Source organism: Antrostomus carolinensis, unplaced genomic scaffold (assembly GCF_000700745.2).
Source record: "Antrostomus carolinensis isolate BGI_N321 unplaced genomic scaffold, ASM70074v2 scaffold16584, whole genome shotgun sequence".
NCBI classification, from domain to species: domain Eukaryota; kingdom Metazoa; phylum Chordata; class Aves; order Caprimulgiformes; family Caprimulgidae; genus Antrostomus; species Antrostomus carolinensis.
In genome coordinates, this window is record NW_010311567.1 from 2496 (window position 1) to 18859 (window position 16364).

General features: G+C 36.4%; 1 protein-coding gene across 1 annotated transcript; it reads left to right on the forward strand.

Annotated features, from left to right (window-relative positions):
- Positions 1–2037: 2037 nt before the first annotated feature.
- DGCR8 (DGCR8 microprocessor complex subunit) lies at positions 2038–16100 on the forward strand. The gene is given in 14 exon segments (XM_010166773.1): positions 2038–2760; positions 3210–3372; positions 4840–4904; positions 4906–4989; positions 5702–5984; positions 8275–8472; positions 9857–9958; positions 11153–11251; positions 12434–12516; positions 13722–13822; positions 14282–14388; positions 14607–14734; positions 15183–15296; positions 15670–16100. Coding segments are annotated over 14 exon segments (2334 nt in total). The 3' UTR covers positions 15754–16100.
- Positions 16101–16364: the final 264 nt, after the last annotated feature.

Consider the following 16364-nt stretch of genomic DNA (forward strand, 5'->3'; position numbering starts at 1 on the left):
AGAGGTGTTCTGTGTAACGTTAGGTATTTCAGAACCTGTTGAAAGGAGGAGTTGATCACTGCTTGGGTGATTGTATGATCATCTTGTAGGATGGAATGGATTTAAATATATAGAACTGTTTGTCTTACTGGTGAATGAGCTGGTTTTCATTCTGGAAGGTAATATGTTTGCATCAGAGAAGATGGGATTATTTTAGAGCTTTTATAAAAACTGAGTCTTTTTTTCCTAGTAATTCTGTAACGTGTGTCAAGCTCGGTGTCTTGAATGTGTCACAATTTTAAGTATAGTTTAAAAAAAACAAACCAATCAAACAAAAAAAAACCAAAACAAAAGAAACCAAACCACACCACCACAAAATATGAACTATTCTGCTACCCCAGCATAACTTTCTTTATTGCAAAATCACTAAAATAAGAGTTTGCTTTGTTGTGTATTTTGCTTTCTTCCAGCTTCCAGGTAGGTAACTTCTGTATGCTGTTGAATTTTAATTGATCCTGTTATAACTCCTGATTCCCAGCTTCCTGCCTTCCCCTAGTTGTGTTTGAATATTGCTGTTGGTTTGTTCTGTCTGGGCTGGTGTAGAGATAGATTAGAGAATTATATTTGGCTTCTCCAAGTCCCTCATGACAACCCAGCCTTGCCCTGTTGCCTTCAAATGTTGCACAGTGATGCTAAGGGCTCGGAGCTTGTCTTTCTAGAATCCTTGGGTAGGCTTTCTCTGCTACCTGGAAATACATTGCTTCAGCCAGCTGGCTGTGTTGGGCAGAGCAACACTGCTTTATTTCTAGCTGGAAGGAACATTTAAGCCCAGTTTGGGGTGGCACAAAGGGACTTGGAGAAACCAAAAGAGCAGGTAAGAAGTTATGCTTCCTTTCCCCAGGTGCTTATAGTCCTGCATGGATGACAAAAGTATAGTTAAAGAAGCCATCATAGACATGGCAGAAAGAACCCATTTTATTTATAAAGCAACCAGACAAACCCAAAACACACACTCGCTACCCCCTAAAAATTTCCTAGGGCAATTGAATATTTTTGCCAGGTTAAATTACCTAAAACATTGGCTTCTAAATCCCTTCCAGAATTAATTTGAGCTTTAATGCTATTTATCTAGACCTGGATTCCTCAGACATAACAAATATATAGTCCCATAGTAATACAGAATATAAGAGCAAATGTCTAATATGTGGTTATCTAGAGAGTTGTTTTGTGTGAGGTTTTTAGCAAATTATGAGATTTCCTGTTAAAACTTGAGTGAGATTTCAAAAATATCTAACTTAAACTTTCAAAAAACTACGTGTCTTACAAGACCATAGTTTTTAAAATCGTGCTGGTTTTGCAGATTGTCTTAAACTGTAAGTTAATTATCCTTTCTGCTGCGTGGGTAAGTATGGCTCAAATACCAGGTTATTTTAAATAATGGGAGAATTCCCCCCCAGATGCAGAGTTTTTAGACTGGTCCCTGCAAATGCTGTGCTTCATGCCCTGCCTGCTCACCAAGCAGAGACTGTCAACAAATTACACAGGCAACTATGTGTTAGCATATTCTTGTGCTGGTGTACAGATCAAGCAGTAAAAACAGTCTAATTTCAGCCTCATTCAAAATGGTGTCAAGATGCCCTGCTTTTTTCTTTTTTTCACCATAAAAATGTCACTTTTCAACTTTAAATTCATGCTGGAAGGAGTGACATTTTTTCTTTTTGCCTGGGATACTATTTCCTTTTTTTTTTTTTTCTGTGACAAAGATTTTTTTGTTCTTTTTCTTCTTGTAGGTTGAAAGAAGAAAGGCAGACCTGCTTGTCCAATGAAGATGCAGTCTTAGTCTTCAGCTATTTAAGCTGAATGCATTGTGATTTCCAATAATTGAGACAGTGATTCTGAAAGCTGTCTACATTAATGAAAAGAACAATGTAGTCAGCTTAACTGAATCATCAGTGTTGCATATTGAATAGAATCTTGATGGACTTATGCATGTTAGGAATATAGATATAAACATTTATTAAAGCATTGTTTTTTTAAAAAAACCCAGTAGTTTTAAAAATGGAGAAATATGAAAATGTACCACCCCTCCCTAAAGAACCTGCAAGAGAAATGAATGTGGAGAATCACACTTGTCCCCCACCTCTGCCGCCTAACGAACAGCCTCCACCACCTCCCCTGCAAACGTCCAGTGACGCAGAGGTAATGGACGTTGGCTCTGGTGGTGATGGACAGTCAGATACCCCTGCTGGGGACACGCACAGTATCTGCAGAACACAGCTGCTCACAAAGGGATCTGCCTGCTACAAAAGTCGTCTTATAATAGACCCTAACAATAGTGACCAAAGCCCGAGAACTGCTCGTCATGCACCTTCAGTTCGAAAGTTCACCCCAGATCTTAAGTTACTTAAAGATGTAAAGATTAGTGTTAGCTTTACAGAGAGCTGCAAAAGCAAAGACAGGAAAGTTCTGTACACTGGAATTGAGCAGGATTATAAGGCAGATACAGATTTTGGTATTAATAATGTCAATGGCGATTTGCATGTTTGTCCTTTCGGTGGTAGTAATGGTAAAGCTGTAGGAATAGGGGGTGAAAATGATGACAAGAAGGATGATGAAAATGATATTGATCAGGAAAAGAGAGTGGAGTATGCAGTTCTGGATGAGCTAGAAGATTTTACCGACAATTTGATGGAAATAGATGAAGAAGGAGGAGGGTTCACATCTAAAGCAATCGTTCAGAGAGATAAAGTGGATGAAGAAACCTTGAATTACTCATATGAGGTAAGTAAAGCCACGGGGTTTTGGTGGGTAAGAGGTTTTAGAGTGGTTAGAAAAAAATATGCAAAGATATTCACTGAAATAGTCTCTTCTAGAAATGTGCAGTACTTGAGTAAAAAATGTAGAATATTCAGAGACAGAACTTTGGCTGAAAACTTCTGTAAGTTATCTTTGGTCAAACTACTGAGTTGTGTGGCAGCTTCTATAGCCTTGTTTAAAAATAACATTTAAAAGGCTTTTTACAAAATTGTAACTCATTTTATCATTAAAAATATCAGTTCTCACTTATGAAAACTTATTTTCTTATTTTTCAGTCTTTTTACTGGGATCATTGGAAATTTCTAGTTTCTCTCTGTATGGAAGTACATAGAGAAAACGTATACTTTCTGCTTGCCAGGGGAAAGGGAAGTTAATAGACCCAGAAGGATAGTGTCTGATGAAGTCTCTTTCAGGATGACTTTGATAATGATGTGGATGCTCTGCTGGAAGAGGGTCTTCGAGCACCCAAAACAAGGAGACTAGAAAATGAGAAATATGGTGGTGAAAGTGATCACCAGTCTGATGGAGAAACAAGTGTGCAGCCAATGATGACCAAAATTAAAACTGTACTTAAAAGTAAGTTAATGTTCATTAAATATCTGTAATTTTTTGTGCGTGGCTTATGTCTGTAGAACAAAAGTATGTCAGCAAGCAAAGTTTAGGATAGCTGTTCTTGTGAAATAGTTAATATGTTACAGAATTTGATTGTTTGAAGGCTTCTTACTATAGGATGTGGTTTTTCATGTTCCTGAACAGTGAAGTTGATTTTTGGGAGTGTTTTTGATCGTTGTCTGTTGTATGTAATGAGAATGTATTTTATTGTGTGGATTTGTGAAAAATTACAAAGAACGTTACCTCCATGGTGGGGAGGTGAATAAGGGTGATGTGGTTTTTTTGTTTCCAATACTGTGAAACAGCTGAAGGCTGTTTGTGGTCATTGTGAACTTCTTCCTACTAGAGTTAGAGCAATTTCAGCAACAGAAATTATATATGTGAAGTCTTTATGCATGCAATACTAAGTAAAGAAAGAAATTATTAGGAAAGTCGGTAGCTTACATTTGTCAAGTTTCATCATGGAAATGTTACCAACTACTAATGAAGAAGAGTTAAGAATGTGAAACAATCCAGAAGAATGTAACTGAAAACAGTCTGAATTAGAATTAAAATTCGAACCTGCTCTAGGGGAGTATTTTACAGTGTCACTATGTTCTGGAAAAAGAAACCAAACAGTTTTTTCCCTCCAAAACTTTATACTAATGCAGAATTGCCAGGAAGCTCCCAGCTAAGATGAATCTGGTCTCTGATTTCTGATGTAGGAAGGAGTAAGACCATTATCTAATTTCTGGAATAGAAAGGAGTGAGGTTAGATATTATTAACTTGAGTGAGAGCATTTTACTGCAGTATTGTTTCTTTCACTGTGCAATTCCTCGTATTGGCTTATTGTACTCTAACCTCAGTCTTGTTTTCTGGAAGAAGTAATATTCTTGCTGGCTAGAATACGTAAGTATAAAGGGCTGTAGATGTGGATCTGGTTTGTACTGTGCTTATGCTGAAAAATATAATAGGAAAGCCTCAGCTTACAGCCTGGCTCGTTGCTGGCTGTTTGGGTCTAGTGGTGTCTCAACAAAAACTTATCCCCGAGTGTCAAAGTGTAATGGAAAACTCCTTTGTTTCAAAAGCAAGTATGACTTTTCCATTAAATATAGTGGTGCTTGTGATGATATAAGTACATAAAAAAGACTAAAGAGAAAATAAAATTTACTGGTGAAATGAACAAATCAGTCTGTATAAAAATTAGTGCTACTATCGATTTTCAGTTCAAAACATAATGAAATCTGTAATTTTGCAAGATTTAATGTGGGTTAGAGGCGTATGCCTTTTTATTAAAGCAAAACAAAATCTTTACAAAAGTTTTTTAGTCTTGTTTCAGTGTAATTTTATCTTTTCAGTGAGAGAAAAAAGCAATAAAAATGAAAACCTTCATTCTTTTTCTGTTCTTCTAAGCAGTCTGTCCAAGTTTAAAGCCATTCTTTGCTTTAAAGGTCGTGGCCGCCCTCCTACAGAACCTTTGCCAGATGGATGGATCATGACATTCCATAACTCGGGCATTCCTAATTCCTGTATATCTGCACAGAGAATCTAGAGTTGTTACCTGGTCTAGACCATACTTCTTGGGAACAGGAAGCATAAGGGTGAGAGCTGTCAATTATTTAAATACTTACTGAGACTTAGATATGTTCCTGCAAACAGTTGAGTATTTTTCTGCTTTAGTAGGCTTCTTTCCAGTGTCAGAATTAAAGTACTTGAAAAATAAACTCCTCTGTTTCTGAAAACACGATACGATTTTTCTTACAGTGTTTTGTTTTTCCATTTTTGCAATTAATTTGGGCAGTTAAAGTGAATGAGTCTTGTTTTGTGCCTTCGTTGTTCTAGCATATGGCTGCAAAATGTTGGGTTTATTTTACCACAAAGTACATTTAGATCATTTATCTGTAGCTATAAACTAGCCTGAGCTGTGGCTTGTAGTCCATGTTGGCATAAGTAAGCATGTGACTTTCATGAAGCCAAGGAATCTGCAGAAATTTAATTTAATGGGCTTAAACCCCAAGGGAGTGCAGTGGATTTTATGAAGGCACATAGTATTTGCATGTAGTTGCACAGAATGTAGTTTGGATTTAAAACAGCAAGTGCATTTTAAAGGTTAGTATTGGTGTTCTTCAGTGCCAAGATACCATAGGAGTGGACATTCTCAGATCTTGAGTAGAATAGGATTGCTGACCAAATTGAAGCTTGAGCCTAGGCTGAATAAAAATAACTTCCACCTTGATTACATCTTTTGCTTTTGAGTTTTGCTTTTGGCCACCATGAGGTACTGAAACCTTCTGTATTATTTTATATTTGCAGAAACATGATCCTCCCCTTAGTAGCATTCCATGCCTGCATTACAAAAAAATGAAGGAAAATGAGGAAAGGGAACAAAACAATGACATAACCCCCAATGGGGAAGTATCACCTGTAAAGCACCTAGATAAATCCTCAGAACTGGACTGCCAAACAGAAGAACCAGATTCTACTGCTGCTGATTCTGGGCCTTTAGATGACAAAGACCCCTCAGGGGGAGATGCAGCACAAGGAGCCTTAGGACAAGTTAAGGCCAAAGTTGAAGTATGTAAAGATGAATCTGTAGGTATGTATAGAATGTGGAGTCTTTTCTTGGCTGGAGTTGGGGTAGTGGCATTTGGGATACATATGCTTTATTCCAGGCTTGGCAGCTGAATAATATCTTGCCTGATCAAGTTGTCAGTTGTCTTTCTGCACAGTTTTTTGTGTGCAGAGATCTGGAGAAATAGATCCAGTATTAGAAATCAACATTTATTTTGACAGGAAGAAAAACATACAGTGGAGATTTTTGCAGAAGACTTGAGAGTCCATGTACAATGGTTTTACATGCAAAAATGTGAAAATTTGGGAAGTTTAGTCCTGTAGACTTTATCTCAGTTTGAGAATCAATTAAATCATTGAGTACATATGAATTGCTGTTGTCAAGCGTGTTTGTGTGACTTCTTTAAGTAGGCTTTTCTATGCAGTCTCTATATTGGCTGAAATACCTATTTTCAGTATGAACTCTTAGAATCATAGAATCATAGAATCATAGAATGGTTTGGGTTGGAAGGGACCTTAAAGATCATCTAGTTCCAACCCCCCTGCCATGAGCAGGGACACCTTACACTAGACCAGGTTACTCAAAGCCTCATCCACCCTGGTCTTAAACACTTCCAGGGAGGGGGCATCTACAACCTCTTTGGGCAACCTGTTCCAGTGTCTCACCACCCTCACACTAAAGAACTTCTTCCTAATATCTAATCTAAACCTCCCCTCTTTCAGCTTAAACCCATTTCCCCTTGTTCTGTCATTAACTGCCCTAACGAAAAGTCCCTCCCCAGCTTTCTTATAGGCCCCCTTCAGGTATTGGAAGGCCGCTATAAGATCTCCCCTAAGCCTTCTCTTCTCCAGGCTGAACAGCCCCAGCTCTTTCAGCCTGTCTTCATAGGAGAGGTGTTCCAGCCCTCGGATCATCCTCGTGGCCCTCTTCTGGACCTGTTCTAACAGATCCATGTCCCTCTTGTGCTGGGGGCTCCAGAACTGGATGCAGTACTCCAGGTGGGGCCTTACAAGAGCTGAGTAGAGGGGGAGAATCGCCTCCCTCGACCTGCTGGCCACACTTCTCTTGATGCAGCCTTAAGACAAATGATGCAGTTAAACTAGATTTGCTTATTCGCACAAGTCTAGGAGAATAAGTTATGCAAATATAATTATAATTGCACAGTGTGAGGCTTCATTATTTTATTTATACAAGTCTGAGAGCTTTTATACAAAAAGCTGCCTAAAGAAGTCAAGCCAAAATCTCTGCCAAACTTACAGAGGAACTTGGAGAGTTGTGCCACTTACCAGAACTGTGTACCTGAGAACACCATCCATGTAAATTACTGATGCTCAGAATAGTGGTATGGATTGTGGGCTACCACTTCTCTTTGTAGTGTTCAAACATAAGACTTGTCCTTGTCATTACACATCCTGTTCAGTCTGAAAGCCATGCCAAAAGATTTAAAAAAAAAAAAAAAAAAAACAACCCACAAACAAACAGTATTTAGCAGAAAAACTAAAACCAGTAAGCACTTATTTTCTTCGTGAAGTTCACCTGTCTGTCTCTTTCTTTAAATAGGATCTGTTTTGTATTACTGAAAAAAATACTGAATGATCAAGTGTAAGCATGACTTGCATTTGGAATTCCTTGTGGAAGGAAACAATGCCAGCAGCTTGTTTTTGTTTGTTTACATCTTGGGATGCTACTCTTTGTTTTTGCTAATTATATCTGCAGAAACATCTGTAAAGGAGAAGCAGCTGTACTTGAAGGGGGGCAGTTTTTTAGTCTGTGAAAATGATTGTGTTAAATTCTGTTTAGGGGCCAGCAGGTACTGATAGAGTTCACAGACCATCATTATATAGTGTTTCATGGTACACTGTTTAATAAATAGGCAGTGAGAGTCAGTTTTGGCTTCAGGAAACTGAGGCTAACAGCATAACTGCTGTTACTCACTGTATGCCGTGTTTCAGGCAATGAGAAGATAAATAGTTGATGAAGTAGAACAGTCACTAGTGTTTTGTTACAAATTATGTTGGGTGTTATGCTGGTTAGGGCTTAGTAATATCTTCAAGTGACAGAATAAAATGTTCTCTTTTTGTTTTGTTTTACAGTTTGCACAAATGTTTTGCATTTGACCCAGTAACAAGCAGGAAAACTTGTAATTAGTTCTGTTAGTATAAAATAGCGTCGTAACCTTGAGTATGTGAACTAAAGCCACTACTTTTGCTCCTAATCTAAAAAAAAATTATAACATGTTTAAAACAGTGCAAATAGTGAACTTAATGCTTGCTCAGTGGTAAAGCAGAGCGAGTAACTTGCTTGTGTTTCTTAGATCTGGAAGATTTTAGACGCTATCTTGAAAAGCGTTTTGACTTTGAACAAGTTACCGTAAAAAAATTCAGAACGTGGGCTGAGAGGCGGCAATTCAATCGTGAAATGAAGCGGAAGCAGGCAGAATCCGAGCGGCCTATTCTGCCTGCCAATCAGAAACTCATTACCTTGTCTGTTCAAGATGCACCTACAAAGAAAGGTTAGTTTGTCTACCTGTAGTTCACGTATTCTATATCAAAGACTAATTACAGTTTTAAATGTGACCCAACTGCCTGTAATAAGTCCACTTTCTTGTTCTAGGATTCTGTGTTCTTTGATCCATCATGTTACATAGTAAAGAAAAAATACTGTAAAAATATATTTCATATTAAAAAAACAATTCCTAAGTCGAAACATTTTTATTTAAGGTTGCAATCCTGGTAATGCATTACTTCCTTCAGTGACTTGTACCTGTTAGTCATTGCTGAAAACCTTCCTGTTCGGGCACTCGGTTGTATATGAGTTCTAATTGGTTCCAAAGTAAGGACTGGTTACAAATGCCAGATTGATCGAGATTAAAACCTACAATTAAAAATACAAATTTATAGCAGTTTGATGGAAATAGTTAAGAAAGAACTGTGTGTGCAGTGGTGTCCTGTGGTGAGGAGTGGATATCATGTCTGATGAGAAGCTGGGGGAATTGGCTCTTATCTCTATTGGCTGTGTGCTCATAGTCGTATGTTTAACTGCAGTCTGATATTTAAAATGTCCATAGACCTGTGATTTGGGTTTTGTTCTTGTTTTGTACGTTGTCATGTTTCTGCGTTTCTTCTCTTCAGCAGAATTAAAGCTTATGATTTGCATATTGAACATTCCCTGTAACAGGGAGGGGCAGTTCAACTTTCAGTTAATATACTTTATCTTAAATTCTAGGTTTAGAGCAACATTGAAACCATCTAAACTAAGGACTTGCTTTTTAGATTTTATCTAAATCTTAGTTTTTCTCTCCCATGTTGCCGTAGTGCCTGCTGAGGCAGGGTTTGTGCTCTTGACTTCTTCCTGTTTGAGGAAAAAAATAAATTTTTTTAAAATAGGATTTTCAAATATAAACAGCATATTCAGGGCAAGGGAACAGTGTCCTTATCTGTGGTTTGCTGAACAGGATTTAATGGGGAAAAAAAAACCCTGAGTGATTCTGGTGTGTGGATTTGAAGTCTGTGTGCCTATTAATAGAAGGGAGGGACAGCATGTGTTTAGGAACAAATTAGAGGATTTCTAATTGATCTTAGCTGCCAAAAATGTGTGTAGAGGTCCAGAGACCATGGGACTGCAAACATTGAACACAGAATATTTGACTTAGCTCATAATTAGTGCACTTCCCAGCTGTTGATAGAAATTTCTCAGACTTTTCTCAATACTTTTTTGGAGAAAATGGACTTTGAGGTCATAATTATCCCTGTCTTATTCAACAGCATTGCATTTAATTTGAGCAGGCATTTATCCCTTGTAGCTAGTAATTGATTTATTTATTTGTTTGTAGTAGAAATTGTCTTTTAAGACTGGAACTACTTAGCTGTCTTCCCTTTCCCCCTCTTTTTTTGTAGAATTTGTCATTAATCCCAATGGGAAATCTGAAGTTTGCATACTGCATGAATATATGCAACGAGTCCTAAAGGTTCGACCTGTTTACAATTTCTTTGAATGTGGTAAGTCTGTTGAGTTTTTTAATCAACCATGTGCTGTTTTGAAGGGCTTATCTCTTGCTTGGATATCTGGAAAAACAAACAAACAAAATTATGGACATTTTCCTAGGGGATGTCTTGAAAGTCTACTGTGAGTAGCTAAGAAACGTTTTCTGTGTCTTAAACATGGCTTTTGAGAATAAGAATGGTTTAAAATAACAGTATGGGTTTTTACTTGGAAAACTTGTCGAAGTGAAAATGGATTTTTGTAGTTTTGTTCTGATTTTCTTCCAGTTAAAAAAATACAGTATTTTTTTTAGATATATAGATGGATATCTGTTTGTGTTTTTAAACAGCCTTCAATTTTATTCTGTGTCAGTGATGGGAGAGGTGGTTTGGTAGTTCCCTGACTTAGACTGTGCTGAGACTGTGCAAGTGATGCTAGCACTCAGAAAAACAAAAACTCAGGGAGAATTTAATTTCAGATAAATATTGTGGGGCAATGCATTTGATGCTTAACCAAGAATCTAAAAATGTTGCGTATATGGCAAATATAACTAATAAAATTAATGATGGATTTTTTTCTGTCAATTTCAGGCAGATTGCTTTATCTAGCTGCATTTGAGATTGCTTTACAAAGTGGTGTGGCATACGTTCCTTGCATTTTTACTTTTGCCAGAGGTTTTTTGGGGTATTTTATGGAAAAGGGAAGAAATGACACCTTTTTCAGCAGCAGGCTTGAAAGTATTAAGTCCTGCAGTCAGCATCCAAGGAATTACAAGTCAGGCATCTTCGTTTAGCGTGGAATCTATAATTATTCAGAATCATGTTATTCCTATATATGCCTTACATAATGTAACTGAATTTTTAATATCTGAATGTGTAGTTCTTGTATTTATACTATATTGGTGATGCAGAAACTTTGGAATTAACATTTGAATTCTGGCAGATTACAAATGATGTCTTAAAATGTAGTTTTTCATTTGGAATAATGAAGTACATGGTGGTAAGTTTCTGTTAATGGAAAACTGTTAGTTTTCTATATATTGGAGTAAGCAATTCTTCAGTCTTTCTGGAGAGTAAACAATTTCCATCCCTTTTGAAGCTGAAATGAAGAAGAAAACAAATCTTGGTAGTGGTGGTGTTTTATGTTCATGAGGAGTATTTCACATTGGGAGTTCTGAAAGGCTTTCTTTTTCTTTCCTCCTCTGTTTCCAGAGAACCCAAGTGAACCTTTTGGAGCCTCAGTGATTATTGATGGAGTAACTTATGGGGCAGGAACTGCCAGCAGCAAAAAACTTGCCAAGAATAAAGCTGGTAACATTTTTTCTTTTTTAATATCAGCTCCTGAATTTTTACCTGTTTTCATTTCTGCTTTGACGATGACATATTTGCAATAGTAAGTAGGAATAATTTTGTTAATAGTGATAAATAGTGTTGCAGAGGCTCTTCTGACAACCCTAGGTTCAACAATGCACTGGGATAGGAAACTATGAAGAAACTTCGTATGTTAACTTAGCATGTAAACTGTTGATGTATACTGAGTAGCTGTAAGAGCGTCTGTTTCTGATGATCAGACCAGTAAGAATGTGTTGGGGGGTTTGTATTGACACTCTCACCTGCTATGTAAACACCTGGTGTGTGGATTTTAGCAAAATGTAAATCTTTGCTCTTTAAAACCAAAAAAACCCCTCAAGCTTTTGGTTGTTTTGGTTCTGTTACTTGTAATAAAACAATTGCACTGAACTATCATTATTGACTTCCAAGTACTTGTCTTCATTAATTAGTTCTAATTGTGTAAGTCTGTAATAAATATGTAAGTAATTAAGATCTAGATGAGACTGCATCTGACACATTAGAACTTCTTACTGATCTCCAGATTTAAATATCTGTAGCACAGGGATCAAGAAAAAATAACTTCTTAAAATATAAAGATGTATAATGTACCTGTGGTACTTTCTGCACTTGTGAAATATGTCAGTGTAGCTAAATCACCAAAAGCCAGCTCAGGATTGTTTGTATTTTGCTGTGAAAATTCAGGCAAATTCTGGGTGTGCTGTTTGTACAACATTAGGGTTCTGAGTGCCCTAGTGATACAGTACTGTGGTTTGGCTGTAACAACAAAGGGATGGTAACAACTCTCTGATTTTAGGTCTTAAGGGCTCTATGTCACTGGTAAAATGAGACTGGTTTATCTTTTTTTTTTCCTTTTATAAGCATGTGCAAAAATCAGTTTCTCCTTAGTTTCATTAGTTGTGAGAGTTTCATTATCAGTTTGAAAAAGTAGATTTCTTTTTTATTTTTTCCTTATGAAGTGCAAGTGAATATACTTCTTACAAAAAGAAGATGCCCATCTTATCGGTAAAGTTCTTCTCTAATAGGAGTGGATGCTTCTAGGGGAGATGTGAGGCTTGCTTAAAGAGTGTTTCATTCTACTATTTTTCTTTACAATCATTGTTTAAAATAAATGTAATCAAGATGTTTAATTATTTTCTGCAGCTCGAGCTACACTGGAAATCCTTATTCCTGACTTTGTTAAACAGACCTCTGAGGAGAAGCCCAAAGACAGTGAAGAACTTGAGGTACTGAACTCTTGCCTGCTTGCTGTCATTGGAGTCTATTTTTAAAAAGATTACACCTTCAATGTCAGAAATACTAATGAAAATTCATGATGTTATTTCCTCAGTCAGATGGAAATGTGAAATTCTTCATTTAGAGCAAGATCTATGGCAATGGAAATACTTCTTTTTTTTTTTTTTTTTTTTTTTTTTTTTCTTCTACTGGAACCGATCAGAAAATTTTCTGTGATGCAGAGACTTAGTCCCTTGTTGAAACATCAGGTCACTTTCCAAAGACCTGAAATGCTCCAAGACACTAGACTGCCTGTACTGTCCTGGCTTCTAGAATCCTCTAGTTGATGCCTTGAAAGGTTCAGAGCTAGATGCTGTCTGGTTTTCTGTGCTCGTCTTAGAAGACCAAGTAAGAACTAAAAGTGCCCAGGCTTCTGAGACATTTTTCACTTCGCTATGAAAGCTACTTATTGCCATATCAGACAGATAAAGTTTCGGACTTTAAGCAGTGACATTTGAGAAAATCCAAAGGAAAAGTTTCTTTTAAGTGGAGAGCATGTGCTGTATTTTCAGGTATTGGAAATATGAAATAGCTAGTTCATCAGTGATACGGTCACTTTCAATTCAGCATGTAACAGACCATGATTAAGGAGTGAAGGATAAATCCATGATCAATCTGAAAGGAGTATTTTCATTTTTAAAAGTAATATATATAGAATGAGGTTTTTGTACACTTGTTTTAACTTAAACCTGTAATTTATGCCCTGAAATATTGAAATAGTCAGTAAGAAAATGCAGAGAGTTTTTTCCCTTGTTTTAAAATAAAATATAAAACGTTCCAATAGCTCTTACGTTTTCTTTAATTAAACCACAGCATTGTAGTAAGTAGAACTTCATAATTAGTTGAAACAAATAAACCCACCTTGTCCTGAGGGAGAAAGCATTATGAAGAATTTATAAGACTGTCATTTATATGTCCATCTTGTATAATGTAAAATCAGAGTTAAAAGAATTATTTAAATTTCTGTCTACAAATACATGATTAGGTGTGGCAGTTCGATTGATATTAGTAAATACTTCCATAATGGATTTAAAAATACTTTATAAAGTATTAAGCATAGAGTAAAAGAATTTGTTTAATGTTGCAAAGGAGAAATGAGGGTTAAGAAGAGTATTAAGGTCTTTGTGCAAAATAACCCTTTTCAATTCCTTTGTAGTATTTTAACCATATCAGTATTGAGGACTCACGGGTATATGAACTCACCAGTAAAGCTGGACTCTTGTCTCCATATCAGATTCTCCATGAGTGCCTTAAAAGGTAAGGCTGCAGATTTAAGGAGCAAATTCTGTTGTGTGCAGGTGTTTGGGTTGGGACACATTGTTTGCTTGGTTGCTGGTACCCACAGGGTTTGTCAAGAACTTGGAAATTTATGGGCTGGCCAAGCCTGCTGCACTCACTCGCTGTGGCTGTCAGAGACACGGTGTGGACTGGGCTGGTTAATCTTGTATCTTCCTTTAATTTTTATTTGCTGTTTATGGCTCTTGTCTTCTGAGATTAGGATTTAGTTTTGGGACATAAATATAAAATTGGTTTTCCTTTATATATGTCTTTCCATTCAAGTTACTGATCTGAAAAAGAATTCTTAATTAATTAATATCTTAAAATGTATTATTAATGCATCTAATGCCATTGCAATGACTGTCAAAGATAACTGCAACCGCTTCTGTTGTTTGTAATTTTACTTAGTATATGATATTGATTTTGTTTGTGCTTAAGAAACCATGGAATGGGTGATACATCCATAAAGTTTGAAGTGATTCCTGGTAAAAATCAGAAAAGCGAGTATGTCATGACTTGTGGCAAGCACACGGTGCGAGGCTGGTGTAAGTACAGTACTTAGTGTGACCTCTGACAATATCTTCCTTTTTTCCTGTTCTCGTTTGTTGTCCATTTTGTAGGTGCTTGTTCAGCTCTCTAGCTTGCTATATGCTTGTTCTACTTTTCTCTGGTGTCTCAATTTTTAGTAACATAAGTAAATATTGGTGTTCATCTAATTACGTAATGTGCCAGCATTGACACGTTTTCATGATTATTTTTACAGGCAAAAACAAAAGAGTGGGGAAGCAGTTAGCTTCTCAGAAAATCCTACAGCTGCTGCATCCGCACGTGAAAAATTGGGGCTCTCTTTTGCGTATGTATGGTAGAGAGAGTAGCAAGATGGTTAAACAGGTGAACATGATTTTGTTTGATTGTAACCTACCTTGTGATTGTGTTTTTGCTTTTGTATTTTTCTGTTTTGTTTTGTTTTGTTTTGTTTTTTAAATTTAGTTACAGCACAGCTTTAATGGTATCTGTTCGGGCATAATAGTGGTGTTCCCTGTCATGGCAAAGGCAGTGTGCATGTGATGAGCAATTCTCAGTTCTTCAGAATTGATTCTCATACCCTGCTGTTGCCAGAAAGTAAGATGAATGCTTTCACTGACAATAATAATTCTGTTAATCATGCATCTTCCAGGTCGAAATTATATAACCTATATAATATTAAACCAACTCATGTAAATATGTGTTATTACATAAGGAAGTACAATTATCACAGATTAAACTTCTGCTCTGTGTATTTTAATTTTTTTTTTATCAGAAAAACTCATCTGTTGTTGCTTGTGGTTCTGTTGAATAGGAAACATCTGATAAAAGTGTGATAGAGCTTCAGCAGTATGCCAAAAAGAACAAGCCAAATCTGCACATCCTGAACAAGTTACAGGAAGAAATGAAAAAACTGGCACAAGAAAGAGTGAGTATATCACCCAGAATCACAGAATGTTAGGGATTGGAAGGGACCTCGAAAGATCATCTAGTCCAATGCTCTTTTGTATTTATAAACAGGAAGAACGTCATGGGTCAGACTTACCAATTATTAGTATTTTTGCAAGCTTGATTTTTTTTTGGGGGGCGTGCCACTTTTAGAGAGATTTTAATCCTCTTTTAAATGGGTTTATAACTTAATTTTATCTACTTCAGTAAACTTATTTTTAACATTAGAACAAGTTAGCCTTCCACAAAGATTGACCTATAAATTTGACTGAAATTCTTCAAAATTTTAAAACAGTGTTTTCTTACTATATTCTCTTTATGACTGTGGTGGGATTTGTTTCATATCCTTTTAGGAAGAAACACGAAAGAAACCCAAGATGACAATAGTGGAATCGGCTCAACCTGGTAGTGAACCTCTGTGTACCGTTGATGTGTAATGAACAGATTTACAAGTGGGGAGCAATAACACAAATGGAGGAAGTAGATTTTCAACAATTATTTAAAAATTGTTTGCTGCAGAATGCAAGATAACTTTTAAAATCCAAGCTGCTTCATTTATGCATTGTTCTTTTTGCATCATCAGGGCAATATTACTTTTTCCTACTTTCTTTTTTTTTTTTTTCTTTTTTTTTTTTAATACCTCCGAGACATGTATCCTTAAAGGATCGATCATAAAGATCTCTACTTGGGCAAATGCACAGAAGACAGGCATGTTCACACAGGATAAACTCAGTCAAGCACTTTTTCCTGGAAAGCCATCCATGGGTTTCAAATGGATGTGTTTCAAGGATGAAATTCAGAATATCTATGTACAGGTTGAAGCTGATACCATATATATATATATACACATTCATATATATGTATATATAAAAGAAATATATTGTACATCCTCTTGTATGAACATGCCTAAAACTATTTTTCTGAAGAGTTTTGTTGCATTTCAGCACATAATAATATGCACTGATAAGACACTTTGGTGACACACATGAAAGTGATGAGCAATGTTCCTAATGCCATAGGATTAGGCCAGTAATGCTGTTTCTTTTGT